The sequence below is a fragment of the Dama dama genome, chromosome 12, assembly GCF_033118175.1.
Source record: "Dama dama isolate Ldn47 chromosome 12, ASM3311817v1, whole genome shotgun sequence".
Lineage (NCBI taxonomy): Eukaryota > Metazoa > Chordata > Mammalia > Artiodactyla > Cervidae > Dama > Dama dama.
Window position 1 is genome coordinate 42,994,277 of NC_083692.1, and position 15,748 is coordinate 43,010,024.

Sequence of the window (15,748 nt, forward strand, 5' to 3'; positions counted from 1 at the left end):
TTTGGTTCTCACTGAAGAATATATATTTCATCATCCCATGCAAAGGAAACAGCAGCAAATAAGCAAATTAACAATGTTAAGAAACTCTCAGGTTATTAGGGAATAAAGTGCAATATATAAAGGACACTGAATAAAAGCAGTTAAATGTCATATTGCTACTTTTCCAGTCATAAGTAGAATCTTTAAAATTGATGTTAGAAATTTAATTGCATTTGAAAATGATCATTATAATTAATTCCTTTTTAATAATCTCTTGAAAAATTATCTACAACAATTTGCATGTCTTTAACCTACTTGAATAAAACACTAGCATTTGATTACTACTTTCACAGACAGGACAATTAATTCTTAACATCACGCAATCATTAAAAACTTAATTACACAGACTGGTATGATATGGAAAAGGTGTGAAATAGTTATACAAAAAAGGGCAGAAACCAAATGTACTAACACTATAATCACAACTGTTTAAATCTATGATGGTGTTTTCAAAAGGATTGTAGTATGATCACGAATATTTTAGGTTGACTTTGACTATTCTTGCTCTAATTTTGTTTCAACATAAGCTTAAATAAAAGAAATTTTAAAAAACACTCTTACATCTCTCCCAACAAGATCATTTCTGTTTTCAATCACTCCCCATGGAGCTATTCCAATAGTGCAAATCTTTCGAGATGATCTGGAAGCATGTTCTTTAAGGGCATCACCAACATGTTTTGCCACACCTGTTCATATAAAATTAAATTCACTTTATTTGAAAGTCTTTATTGTGTTCAGAACAATCCTGTTCTCAGTAACGTTACAACTGGTGCTAGTTTTTTTACATATACAAGATAAAAAGCAACGAAGTCCAAAAGACAAACTTTCAAAAGAAAACACAAGGACGAAAAAGAAAAAGAAAAAAAAAAAACCCACAATGTCAAATCACTACAACTGCCTGAAACACACGTAAAACTAACTTTTACCATGTTGTTAGGCCTAGTCTCCTCTCTTAGATTCCTCATGTTAACTGTAGTTTTTGTTACTGCTCTATACATCATCTAAAAAAAGAGAAGAGTATGGCTCAGGACTATAAGCAAAACACACACACTCACAAAAAACTACAACAGTTTTCCAACTGAGTCAAAAATTGGGAGGAAAGTATACAGAAAAAGTAATTCAAAAGAGCACATAACTTCTCATTACCACTTGTTACAGACTAAACAGTATCCTCCCCAAAATTCCTATGTTGATATTCTAACCCCAGTACCTTAGAATGTGACGGTGTTTGGAAACAGATCCTCTATGTTATCGTGTGAAAATGAGCATGTTAGGGTAAGCCCTAATCCAATCTGGCTGGTGTCCTTGTAAGAAGGGAAAATTTGGACACAAAAAGAGACACCAGAGATGCACATGCAATGGGAAAGGCCACAAGAGGACATAGTGAGAAAATGGCCATCTGTAAGTCAAGGAGGGCTGCATCAGGAGGAACCAAACTTGATAACATCTTGATCTTGGGTCTCCAGAACTATGAGAAAATAAATTTCTTTTGATTAAGCCTCCCAGTCTGTGGTATTTTAACAGCCCTAGCAATCAACGCATCACTCAATTAGATTATTATAACACATTAGATCTCATTCCTCACATGGATTACTGAAATAGCATCTTCACTGTCCTTCCAATTGCTGCCTTGCCTGTTTATAGTCTATTTTTAAACTATCATTCAAGATATCTTTGCTCCTGTCAACTCTCTGTTTAAAACCTCCCCTTCTAATTCAGATTAAAAGTCAAAGTGCTTATAATGGCCTACAAGGCCTTATACAATGATCTGTCTGTTGCTCTGATATTTACCACAAACCCCATGTCAACCCCACCATCACCACTCACCTGTAACTTTCTGATCTCATCACCCAGCAGTCCTTGCTCATTCTACTCAAGCTACATTGGACCTTTCTTACTAGTTTTCCAATACTTTCCATTTCTTCTCCTTTAAATGCTCTGTCCCACATTATTCTTAATCTCATTTGCTTCATTTCTTCCACTTCTACTAAAAGTTACCTTCTGAACAAAGCTTCCTTGACCATCCCTCACTATCCCTCCTCTACATTTTTTTGTCTCCCAAAGCACTTATTGTTTAATTTATTATACATTTAGTTATCTCCTTGTTTTCTACATCTTTCCCACTAGAATATAAGCTCTATGAAGGCAAATATTTTGTGTAATGATATATTTTCAGTGGCTAGAAGAGTGCCACAATAAGGTTCAAAAACCAGTTGCTGTTAATGAAATAGATTTTTGCAAACTAATAACTCTGTTTTACTTTGGATATTAAAATTAATTTGCCTTCCTTCTATCCAAACTGTATATGTGATAGGAAAGACTTAGAATATAAGATTATATTAAAAATTAATTGCAAAAGCTATTTTTTACCAATGTCTAGGCAATGAATTGCCATTCCTTTCTCAATTTACCAGCAGTCACAAAGTGACAAGAACAACACTTTGCTATACAGAAGGAGGTCAGCAAGCTTTTTATAAAGGACCAAATTTTAAGCATTTTAGGCTTTGCAAGACATACAGTCTAAGAACTATCCAGCTCTGCTTTTATAGCACAGAAGTATGATATAAAACGATACAGAAACAAATGTGGCTGTGTTCCAATAAACCTTTATCTACAAAAACAAGGAGCAGGCTAGATTTGGTGCAGGGAACCATAGTTCGCAAACCCTTGTTCCAAAGCCCATTATTCTTGGGAATTCCCTGATGGTCCAGTGATTAGGATTTGGCACTTTCATCACAACAGCCCAGGCTGGGGAACTAAAATCCTGCAAGCCACAACACACAGCCAAAAATAAAGTCTTAATAAAAAAAAAAAGGTAAATGATAAAGCATATTATTCTTTTAAAAGAACAAACAAAAACCAAATTCACTTTTCACTTAGCATTTATCCTTAAGAACTATAGATTACTTAACAGAAGACTAGTATACATTTATACTGTGTTGACTTTTCAAATATTTGATATTATGAAAAATTTACAAACACATCAAATAAAAATTATACCAATTTTATTACTGTTTACCTGTGTTTACTCCTCCAGTTAAAATCCAGGCTCCGGTTGTAACTGCAGCTTTAATAAGACCCTTTCCAAGCAACTGCTTGATTCGTGGGTGAAGCTCAAACTTCTGCATGCCACCATGCACAGAGATAACAAGTTTGGGTAATTCCATTTGCCATTCTTTAAGCAGAAGTTGTAGAATGATTTCAGGTTTGGTGTCATATGATAGCCTCACATACTAACAAGAAAAGATTTTTAAAAAATAATAATTCATAAGTTTCATAATGCAGCATCATATGACTTAAGAAAAACTTTATTTGCATCAGATTATTGTAAAATAGATTTCATAGGCTACTTGTAATATATTTACATTCCTAAGAAAAAGCAATAACAAGCAAACAATTTTAAAGTTGGAAAAATCATTCTGTAAGAGCTAGAGAAATAGTGGCACTCTAATTTTCAAAGTTAATTAGGATGTAAATTTGTTACTCTTTCTGATTATATAAACCCAATTACCATTCATCTAGTTTACAAATTTATCCACAGTATTTCTTACCTTGTAAGAAGAAATAAAAAATATTCATATCAAAACTATAATACTCAGATGTTGGGGGGGGAAGCCACTTTTAACATTCTCTAATAAAGGTTCTTTCCAAAACAATATATTATCCATTCCTTTACAAACAGAGATCAAACACCAAGGAAAAATATCCCAAAATATCATAAATTATATAAAACTGAGAAGACTCCAGATTCTCTTAAGAATGATTTGTAATGAGATTTCTTCTGTAAGTCTTTAAGCATTAGCTTTAACTCATCATTATACTTGGGTACATTAAGTAGTGCTTGGAAAATAATCTAAAGCTAATAAATTAAAAAAACAGATTACAGAACTTTCCTGGTGGTCCAGAGGTTGGGAGTCCACCTGCCAATGCAGGGGACACAGGTTTGATCCTTGGTCCAGGAGGATTTCACACGCTGTGAGGCAACTGAGCCTGTGTGCCACAACTACTGAGGCCATGCTCTGCAAAGAAGAGCAGCCCCTACTTGCAGCAACTAGAGAAAGCCCTCATGCAGCAATGAAGACCCATCACAGTCATAAATGAATAAATAAAATAAAATAAAAAGATTATGTTAGTAATAAATGAGGAATTCCATTTTCAACAATGATGGACTACATTGTTTTGGACCAACTCTGCCCCTGGGAACTAGAGAATCTAGATTAACAACCCCTGTTATTAAGACATCAGCAGGCTACCAAAGCTGTGACAACTTGTGGGGTCAGAATCCAAGAGAACAGAAAAACCTGTAGAGACAGGCCCACCATATGACACTGCTTAGCAAATCAAGGCAGGGAGGGAGTCAGGCACAGCAACTTAAAAGGTAAAATGTAGACAAGTCTAAATGAATCACAAATTATTATTGGGGGATTTAAAGATTTTTATTTATTTATATTTGGCTGTGCCAGGTCTTTGTTCTGCGTAGGCTTTCTCTAGTTGAAGCGAGTGGGGGCTACTCTTCACTGCAGTGCTCTGGGCTTCTCGCTGTGGTACCTTCTTATGTTGCTGAGCACTGGCTCCAGGGCAAGTAGGCTTCAGTAGTTGTAGCATGTGGGTGCAGTACTTGTGGTTCCTGGGCTCTGAAGCACAGGCTCAATAGTTGTGGCACATGGGCTTAGTTGCTCCATGGCATGTGGGATTTTCCAGGATCAGGAATCGAACCCGTGTCTCCTGCATTGGCAAGCAGATTTTTTACCACTGATCCACCAAGGAGGACCAATTTGGGAGTTTTTAAAATACACACACACACACACAAAAATAAAATTTATGCCAACAAAAGCACGTAAGTCATGAGGGAAATAAATGTAGTCCCAAGTATTCTAAAGGTTCTTGCATTGACCAGAAGTAGTAAAAGTACTAATCTGTAACAGTAACCAGTTAAAGATGTATTTTATAGTATTTATATAATTAATCTACAGAACAGAAAAATATATAAATAAGATGTTATAAAGAAGAAAAGCAACAATAAAAAATACGTAACCCAAAAGACAAAAAAAAAAAACAAAGAGAAAGTGAAATAGTAAATGAAACTAAAAGAGGTTCAATGCACCAAGACATAATAATTCTATATTTGTGTGTACCGATACAAAGAACTTTAAAATAAAAGAAATGACTAAAACTAATTTTCTGACACACTATTATATAAACTGTCAGATAATAAACATACATTATTTAATTAACTGGCTTCCTCGGTAGCTCAAATCATAAAGAATCTTCCTGCAATGCAGGATACCCAGGTGTGATCCCTGGGTAGGGAAGATCCCTTGGAGAAGGGCATGGCAACCCACTCTAGTATTCTTACCTGGAGAATTCCCTAGACAGAGTAGCCTGGTGGGCTCCAGTCCACAGAGTTGCAAAGAGTTGGAATTAATTAAAAGGTAAATGAAGTAAGACATTCCAATACACAATATACCTTAGCTCTGTAGGAATGAGAACCCCCTTGAAAATTTATGACTCCATAAGCATCCGTTGGGCTCTGTTCTGTATGTTTTTCCACAGACCACTCTTCTAATGTCTGATTAAGATGGTCACCCAATTTCACATCTGAGTATTTCATGGCAAGACTTGCAGTAAAACAAGCATGTTGCTTGACCAAGCGACCACAAAAACACCTAAGGGGAAAAAACAATATAACTTTTAAAAGACCCTTTAAAAAAATCAGTCAATGAAAAACTATATGAAAATAAAGAAACTTTTGAAGAATATGAAAATAATCTGACTTTCTGATTTTAGGATATCAGTAAGTTAATACGTTCACCACAGCATTAAAATACTATAAATACATTTGTATTTGATGATACAGGCTTCTATTAATAAACTTAGCTTGAGGCATCTACTTACTGGATGCCAAAACAGCATTGGAGATTGTATAAATGTTAGTGAACCTGAAGACAGAACAAAACAAGTGATCTAATTTGATAAATGGGAAAAAATTATTTTAATTAAACAAAAATAAAACAGGGCCTCAGGGACCTGCAAAAAATATCAAGCAACCTAATATACCCAGAGTCCCAGAGGGAGGAGAGACAGAGAAGGGGCAGACAAGGATTTTAAGAAACAGTGGCTAAAATTTGGTGAAAAACATGAACTTGCAGATATTTATTCAAGATTTATTCAAAAAGAAGGAAAAAGAGAACCATTCTCAGGCACATCACAGGCTTGCTGTTAAAAACCAAAATTATAGGAAAAAAATTCTTAAAATAGCCAGAGGGAAAAAAGACCCACTAGACACAGATGAACCACTGCACTAATGGCAGCTGACTTCCCACTAGAAACAAGGGCCAGAGGACAACAGCATGAGATCTTCAAATCACTGGGATGAGAAAACTCAAAATTTCATATTCAGTGAAAACATCCTTCAAAAATGAGTAAAATAAACATATTTTCAGATAACCCAGGCTGAGAAAACCCATCTCCAGTATACCAGCATTATACCAAAAGCTAAAGGAAGCTCTTCAGCCTGAGTGCAGACGCCAGATGGAACTACCCATCTAAAGGTAGGAATGAAAAGGCCTGGAAATGGTAAAACAATTCAATATACATAAATGAACTCATTCTATGCACTTCTGCTCTTAGCCTGCCAACCGGAGACCTTCTCTCCTTTCTCTTACGTTCCTTCATCACATCTTACCGTGCCTTAGTTGGTTAAAACTCCTGTCTAGTCAACAGGAGATCCTGGGTTTGAATCCCAGCGGTGCCTCTGGAGGCACTGGTTAAAGAACAATATTACTCTTTAATTAGTTGCCCGAATCGCTTCTCAGCCTTTTGGCTAAGATCAAGTGTAATTAGTTGCCCGAGTAAGAAACTTAGGTACCGTCCTCAAATCTTCCCTTTCCCCACACACCACCAATCCTACTGAGTTTATCTGACTGATCCCCCTTTTCAAATATGCCTATTTCTCTTCATCACCATAGGTAGTATCTTAATTCAGGCTCTTATTTTTTTCCAGAATTACTCTAAAATCTACCAAACTATTTTTTCCTTTCAATCCAATCTCCTCAAAATGCCAACTGCTGTGCTCGCTTCGGCAGCACATGTACTAGAACTGGAACGATACAGAGAAGATTAGCATGGCCCCTGGGCAAGGATGACACGAAAATTCGTGAAGCGTTCCATATTTTTAAAAAGAAAAGAAAAAAAAAGAAAAAAAGAAAAAAAAATGCCAACTGCTTTTATTGAGGGGAAAAAGAAGAAAATCTAAGCATGTTACTTCCCTATGTAATATCCTTTTAACATGAAATAAAAACTGTGTGGCATAGTATACAAAAAGTTAAAATGATCTGGCCCTACTTATTTCTCAAGACTCAGATCTCTTCAATATCCATCTTATTAATACCTTCTACAGCTTTCAGTTTCCTGACATAACCATAATCTCTTTCACTGCCAGGCCTTTCCCACAAACTGTTCTCTCTGCCTTTAATCCCTTTCCTCAAGCTTTACCCAGCTAATTCATATTCAACTTTAGCACTCTGCTCAGGCACCTACACTTGAGTTTCAAGAACTCTGCCTAATCCTTTACCTCTCAAGTGTGAGTTAAGTAACGCTCAGACATAATGGCCTGTGAATTTTATCCCAGTGTATTCTGACTTTTTTAATACACTAGTTTTATCTTCCAAAATTTGTGCAATACCATTGGTTATGAAACTTACCTGACAAGTTGCTGACAAATTTGACATCCTGGAAGGCATCTATAAAACAAGGTAAATCTATTACTTAAAGGGAAAATAATTTTTCTTCTCATTTAAACTAAACTATAATAATAATCCATTAATAAAAAGTACAAAATAAAGGAATATTACATATTTTTCAAGAGATATTTTAGGTCATTTGTACCTTTTTTAAAAACTCAGTTTTCATATTTTAAATACAATTTAATTGTGTCATAAAACCCAGAAACCATATAAGACAGATTTAACTACATAAAAAAAAAACAAACATTTTTATGTGGCAAAAACACGTCACTAATATAAGTCCAAAGATAAACTGAGAAAAAATATTTACAGAGAAAAGGTTAGCTTCCCTAATATTATATTTAATATATTAAATATAAATATAATATATAAAGCTTCCCTAATATATAAAAAATATATTAGCTTCCCTAATATATATTTATCAAATCAATATAAAATGGGAAAATATATGAATAAATGTATGCGTGTGTGCTCAGTCACTCAATCGTGTACACTCTGCAACCCCTGGACTGTGGCCCACCAGGCTTCTCTGTCCATGGGATTTCCCAGGCAAGAATATTAGAGTGGGTTGTCATTTCCTGTTCCAGGGGATCTTCTTGACCCAGGAATCGAACCAATGTCCCCTGCATTTCCTACATTGACAGGCAGACTCTGTACCATAGAGCCACCTAGGAAGTGCATATGAACAGATAATTCACAGTAAAAACATACATATGAAAAGATATTTGATTGGAAGAAAATCATTTAATCCTTTTAAGACAATATCTTGGTAAGAATACAGAAGAAAGTAGCCTTATATCTGCTGGTAGGAGTACAAATGGAGGGCAATTTGGCAATACTCATCAAAATGAAAAATGTAGATTCTCAAACTCTAATTTCAGTACTTAAGAGTAAAGGTAAAAGTATCTATAGAATATGTGTAAAATAAAGTTATTCACTACAGAATACTTTTGTCTAATAGCAAAAAAGAAAAACAGGTTAGCTAAAATGTCCATCAATCAGGGAATATTAAAATTATGATCCAGATATATAATTAGTAAGGATGCAACAATTAAGAACAAAGAACAACATGACCTGGGAAATGTCATTGGTGCTCTCTGGTTAAAAAACATGATCTTATAACAAAACCCATCTTTAATAACTAGTATGAAGTTCAAATAAATCACAGAATAATGATTGAAAGAGAAAATAAGGTTATCTATTTTAATGATCTAAAAAGCATTTACAGAAATTACCAAAAATTGGGGGAATATTAAAGAATACAAAAAATGTTTTCTTAATGGTGATCAAATAAATGCAAATTTAATATGTAATTTTCTATTAATCACCTTCTTGAATATGATGCCTAACTTTAATCAATATTCAGGCATTCCCATCACTACTGGTGACAATGTACATATTTGAAAGTTTTTTGGCATTACATATACTAAAGGGGAATAAAACTTGAAACACAAAAATAGTTTTATCCACTAAGATCTCCATTATAACCTAATTTTAATTTAAAATAGGCTAAAAATTGAAAACAACTCAAGTGCCCAATAGTAGGATACGTATATGAACTGTATATACACCAACAGAGTATTAACTACTACTCTTAAAGGGATATTATGCAAAAATAAAATTACTATAACATTTTGTTTAAAAAAAGATACAGAGTTTTACATATAAACTGAACTTAGCAATATTTTAAAACAAAAGCTATGCACTGAGTAAAGATTAAAAATAGGTGCAATAAATGTTATTAATAATGACTGTCTTCATGTTTTGATACTCTGAATATTGAGCCAACTTTCTGCATCTCAAGTTTGCAAAATTTATCATGCACATTTCTCTTATAATGAAAATTTGTATAAACAAGAGAGATACTCAAAATTTTTTGCCATTAATATAAAAAGAAATGTTGAATTTCAAACAAAAGGTTTATGTAATATACAAACAAAATATTCAGAAATTCAACAAATATTTCCGAGAATTCACTATGATGTCACAATAATAGGGACAGGTGCTATAACTTAATATACATCAGTTAATAAAAGACTGGGCTTCCCAGGTGGTTCAGTGGTAAAAGTACCTGCCCGCCAATGGAGGAAACACCAGTTCGATCCCTGGGTTGAGAAGATCCCCTGAAGAAGGAAATGGCAACCCACTAGTACTCCTGGCCCGGAAAATCCTATGGACAGAGAAGCCTGGCGGGCTACACTCCATAGGGCAGCAAAGAGTCGGACACGACTGAGTGACTGAACACATACATACTGTAACTTAAAATAGTTAATAAAAGATTGTTTACTTGGCTGTATTTTCATAAGAGCCATATATCAAATGGAAGTGAAAGGTGTAGAGAAGATAACTGCATAGAAAACAAGGTTTAATAGACAGAAACAGTAAGATGACTAAAAACCCCGGTAAACACCTTTTTCAATTAATTTGTCCTAAGTGCTTGTGAAGAAAAGTGCTTTGTAGTCTGGGAAGTAAGTATATCTTTGATGTACCCTTTTATGCTTTTGGCTATTTTTAGGTCTCAGAAAAAAGAAAAAATTTAGGAAAAATGTTTCTTCAATAAATACCTCAAGAGATCCTTTTTCTTGAATTCTAACTCATGTCCTTTACTTAAATTTTTTTTTCTATTATCAGTGCCATTTTTAAGACCAAAGAGATGCCAACAAATTTCTGGTGATGGGTTTTCCAATAGGTACTCATCTATAGCTACATATTGGCAAACAAAAACAGCAACCATTAGGTTCTTACTGTTTTCTTCAGCATAAACTATAGTGTTGGGTATTCAATAGATGCCCCTTAAACAGATACATAAACTTTTTAAGTTCTCAGTATCAATAAATCAAATTTTTAAAAAAGACACTTAACTGTTTGATCTTTGTAATACACTAGTATGATATGGGGGACGATCAGGGAAGGAAGAACACTCTGAATGAGAGGTTTCGTGTTGTGAAATGTCATTAAGAACTGCAGAATGCTATCTTGTTAATACTATCTCCTCCTAATCCTAAAAGATTAACAGTAAACACAAAAATTAATAGTAACTGCTGCTGCTGCTAAGTCACTTCAGTCGTGTCCGACTCTGTGCAACCCCATAGACGGCAGCCCACCAGGCCCCTCTGTCCCTGGGATTCTCCAGGCAAGAACACTGGAGTGGGTTGCCATTTCCTTCTCCAATGCATGCATGCATGCTAAGTCGCTTCAGTCGTGTCCGACTCTTTGAGACCCTATGGACAGCAGCCCACCAGGCTCCTCAGTCCAGGGGATTCTCTAGGCAAGAATACTGAAGTGGGTTGCCATTTCCTTCACCCAACAGTAACTACAAATAATTAATAATTTTAGTTTTTAATAAATAAATAGCAATTCAATTTACATCTAAATTTCTAGAAGAATTCAGAATAAAGAGAAGTATACTTACCTGTGAGGGTCTTTGGAACTTGGTATGATATATACACATTCCCTCTTGGTCAAAGTGCTTTCTATCCAGGATTTCTGGGACTAAAACAGAAAGTTTAAAAGATTGTTTATAAATTAACCAATTAATATTACAAAGAAAAATTTAATAAGAAATACATAAAAAATAATTCCAGTTTTAGTTCACTAAGTATTTATTACATATAACATGTTTATTGATGACAGCACAACTAAAATATGAGAATCATTCCATTTAAATCCACTGAGATTGAGATTACTAATCAACAGTACTATGCAGATACTAAATCAACAGTGCTATGCAGAATTAAAAACCTCAAGAGGGGCTGGTATGATACTGGGAAATGGATCATTTTACAGCCAATTAAAAGTGACTGTCAGAGACTTGCCAAGCATTCCCATGGCTAAGACTTTGTGCTTCAACTGAAGGGGGCGCAAGTTGGGTCCCCTGAGTCCTGGTCTGGGAGCTAAGATCCCACAGGTCGCATGACACAGCCAAAAAAAAACCCTAGATATATTCTGTTCTATTTCTAAGATAAATACCTAAAGCACAGGGGCATGGAATGGCTAATGGCACAGGCACCGAAAAACGCATCAAGCAAATTCTAATCAAAAGAAAAATAATACTAGAAAAGAGATGCTAAACATCAATAGGAATAGTACAGGTTACTACATGATTTCAAATGTCTGATTCACCAGATTGTTACGACAATCTTAAATGAATATAGTCCTAAATGAATAGTCCTAAAATGAATATAGCACAAAAATTAATAGGGAGAATAAGACAAATCTAGGATCACAGTGGAAGATTAACATATTTCCTTCAATTACTGTAAATGTGAAACAATTTCAAGCTTAAATGGTTTTTTAAAATTACTGTTTATACCACTACTTAAGTTTCTGCCTGGATCCCTAGCCTCTGTATCCTACTACTGGTGACTGATTAGAAAGAGATGGGGCATTATATATTGAAAAAGGTGAAACTCCACAAATTAGGACTGAGTAGATTAAAGATCTTGAGCTTCATCCTCTATATAACATATATATTAGATATATAGAAAATATTAAACATTATATCTCTAATATGTCTATAGATATTATTATATATTAAATATAGATATTAGCATGCTATCAAAATCTCTTTTCCCTTCTCTACCTGCCTCTTTCTTACCAAGACAATACAAAAAGGAAGAGCCTATATTCCATAATGAAACCTCTACAGTTCAGTGGCTAGGTAGAGGAGTTTCCACTGCAGAGGAGTTGGAGAAATAAGATCCCATAAGCCAACCGGCAGAGAAGGCAATGGCAACCCACTCCAGTATTCTTGCCTGGAGAATCCCAGGGACAGAGGAGTCTGGTGGGCTGCCATCTATGGCGTCACACAGAGTTGGACAGGACTGAAGCGACTTAGCAGCAGCAGCAGCAAGCCAACCGGGGGGCCAAATCAAAAACAACAAAAAAGGAAGCCCCTAGGACAAGAGATATTCTAGACAGAATTATGATGGTGGAGTTTGCAGGTTCCTCTCAAATCCTTTAGATATTCTAATCATAAACCTTAGTATATCCTTTAATCTAATTCTGGTTGCAAAATTCTGTCTCTCCATTCAAAATGTCCATTTTCTAGGTCAATGATTAAATAGGTTAGGTCTAGGTTAAAGAGATTCACTTAAGTAGGAGCAAATTATACCATGATCCCCTAGTTTAAAAAAAAAATCACAGGATGGGGACTTCCCTGGTGGTCCAATGGTTAAGAATCCACCTGCCAATGCAGGGGACATGGGTTTGATTCATGATCTGGGAAGATCCCACATGCTATAGAGCAATTAAGCCAGTGTGCCACAACTATTGAGCCTATGGTCTAGAGCTTGGCAGCTCCAACCACTGAAGCCTGTGTGCCTAGAGCCCATTGTGCAATGAGAAGTCATGCAATTCAAAGAAGAGTAGCCCCCACTTGCCAAAACTAGAGAAAGCCTGCACACAGTGAATGAAGACCCAGTACAATCAAAAGTAAATAAATAAATTTTTTAAAACTCACAGAATGCCCTCTAGAACCCATGACCCTTCATCAGCAAAATGTCCTACACTCTAAAGCTCTTTTAGCGCAGTCCCTCCACCACCTTCTTTTTCTAACTAAAGTCTGGTATTCCTTTGAAGAATCTGCTTTACCTACATACCTCTCATGGGGGAAAAAAAATAGGACTCTCTTCAGTTTTACCGTACTAGGAATACACCTGGCAAACCAAATCCTGATTCAATCCAATTCCCCATTTATTCCATAACTGCCTATGTTAATATGACTACAGGAAAAACAAACAAAACACCCTTTGATTTCACTTTAAAACCTCAAACATCCCTTAATGATGCCCAATAGTCACACCACATTTTCCTGATCCATTTTCTCATTTTCCTGTACAATTTCACACTAGGTCCTCCTCTCCTCAAACCTCCAACCCTTATTCACCACTCGTATTCTCAACCGATGACCTACTTCCCATTTCACTCAGAAAATTGAAGCAACAAAACTTCTGTCACATCTGCCCACCAAAGAGGCTTACACTATTTAAGATATGCAATCACCATCCCCTCTACTGCCTCATGCAACTACAGAACAATGGAACCAACCGCAGGATCACAGTGAGAGCACTGTCCTGACAACCAAAAGATCTGGCCATGTCAGTTAGATTGCTGATATAGTACTGTTATCCTAAACCCTCCTCCCACTCCAGAACCATAGTACACTGAAGGCAGACAGCACATCTGGACCGGAAGACATTTATTCAAGTGACTTCTGTTTGTAACTTTAAAAATAATCATTTGGTAGGCTGTTCTAATACATGATGATATGAGGTTGAATTTTTACTAAAACTAACCTACTGCTTTAAACTCATGAAATTTTTATTATGCTCCTCTTCTATTAAAACTCGCAGGGGGCTTCCCTGGTGGCTCAGTGGTAAAGAATCTGCCTGCCAGTGCCAAAGACACAGGTTCGCTCCATGGTCTGGAAGATCCCATGTGCCATGGAGCAACTAAGCCGGTGCGCCACTACTGAGCCTGCGCTCGAGAGCCCGGGTGCCGCAAATGCTGAGCCCACGTGCTGCAACTACTGAAGCCCGTGTGCCCTGGAGCCTGTGCTCTGCAACAAGAGAAGCCACTGCAACGAGAAGCCCGCAACTAGAGAGCAGCCCTGCTCGCCACAACTAAAGAAAAGCCCTCTCTACAACAAAGATGCAGCACAGCCAAAAATAAATAATTTTTTTTTTTTAATGCAGGGACTTCCTGGTGGTCCAGTGGCTAAAGACTCTGTGTCCCAATGTAGGGGGCCTGGGTTTAATCCCTGGCCAGGAAAACTAGATTTCACATGTTGCAACCGAAGATTCTGAGTGCTGCAACCAAGATCTGGCATGGCCAAATTAATAAATAAAATTTTAAATTATAAAAATGGGTTTATATTAACTACAATACTGTAATTTATCTTTTAAAGGGTTGCTTCTCTCTTTTAGAAAAACTGGAACTGTTCTGGGGTGGAGGAGAACAGCTCAGTGATTGCACTTACTGCTATATTTTTACTGGTTGTTAAAGCAAGACAAAAGATTTGTTTGGAATTTCTCTCTGTGAGCTTCTTCGCAAACAAAAAGGCAGCTCAGTCCCATGATACAGTAATGAAGTCCATCAAAATCAGATTCTAGAACTAAAACATTTAACATGCAAATAACACACTAAAACAGTGGCAATATACAAGCATGAGAAGCACTCAGATTACTTCAGTATGAACTATATGTTTTTTTAAAAACTAAATTATTTGCAATTCATGAGCATAGGCCTAAAGCCTACAGCATGAATGAAAGATGGGTGAAAAGTGAACACAACATGAGCAAATTTATTAATTAACAATACAGTGGACCTTTTTAAGGAGTTTTGTCAAAGGACAATTACTTGACAAAAGAGGAAAACATCTTAGGGAGAACTTGAAAATATATGGCTTAGATAAAGGTTAAGAAATGCAATCTTGTACCATTTACACCCCCCTTTTCCCCCCTCCTCTTTTTCTTGATTGGATAATTAGGCAGAAAACTAGAAAGAACAGAGTAGACTTAAACACTATCAGTCAGTTTTACCTGATGGAACTTACAGAATACTCCATTCACAATAGTGGGCTTTCCAAGTGGCACTAGTGGTGACAAACCTGCCTGCCAACACAGTAGACGTAAGAGACGCTGGTTCAGGAAGATCCCCTGAATGAGGACACAGCCACCCAGCCCAGTATTCTGGCATGGGGTCGCAAAGAATTGGACACGACTGAGCGACTTGCACTTAAGAGAAGTATGGCTATACTCTATATGGTCAATCGGCAATTTTTTTTCTATTAAGAGCCAAATGGTAAATATTTTAGGCTTTTTGGACCACTTACTGCCTCTATCACGTACTGTTTTGTTTTTCAACCACTAAAAAATATAAGAACCATTCTGAGCTCAGGCCTTGGCCAGAACAGGCATTGGCCAGATTTGCCATACATGGCATAGTTTGCCAACCCATGCTCT

General features: G+C 36.1%; 1 protein-coding gene and 1 non-coding gene across 2 annotated transcripts in view; one reads left to right on the forward strand and one right to left on the reverse strand.

Annotated features, from left to right (window-relative positions):
- The window catches only part of TRPM7 (transient receptor potential cation channel subfamily M member 7), a 104,217-nt gene that overhangs the window by 76,112 nt on the left and 12,357 nt on the right, over window positions 1-15,748 (reverse strand). The window contains exons 2-6 of the mRNA XM_061157140.1: window positions 11,197-11,276; window positions 7,743-7,781; window positions 5,507-5,705; window positions 3,059-3,272; window positions 601-725 (exon numbers count right to left, since the gene is read on the reverse strand). Coding sequence (XP_061013123.1) covers window positions 601-725; window positions 3,059-3,272; window positions 5,507-5,705; window positions 7,743-7,781; window positions 11,197-11,276 — 657 coding nt within the window. The remainder of the gene's footprint in view (window positions 1-600; window positions 726-3,058; window positions 3,273-5,506; window positions 5,706-7,742; window positions 7,782-11,196; window positions 11,277-15,748) is intronic.
- Window positions 7,109-7,215, forward strand: LOC133067490 (U6 spliceosomal RNA). Its single transcript, XR_009695282.1, has one exon. It is a non-coding gene; the product is annotated as a U6 spliceosomal RNA (small nuclear RNA).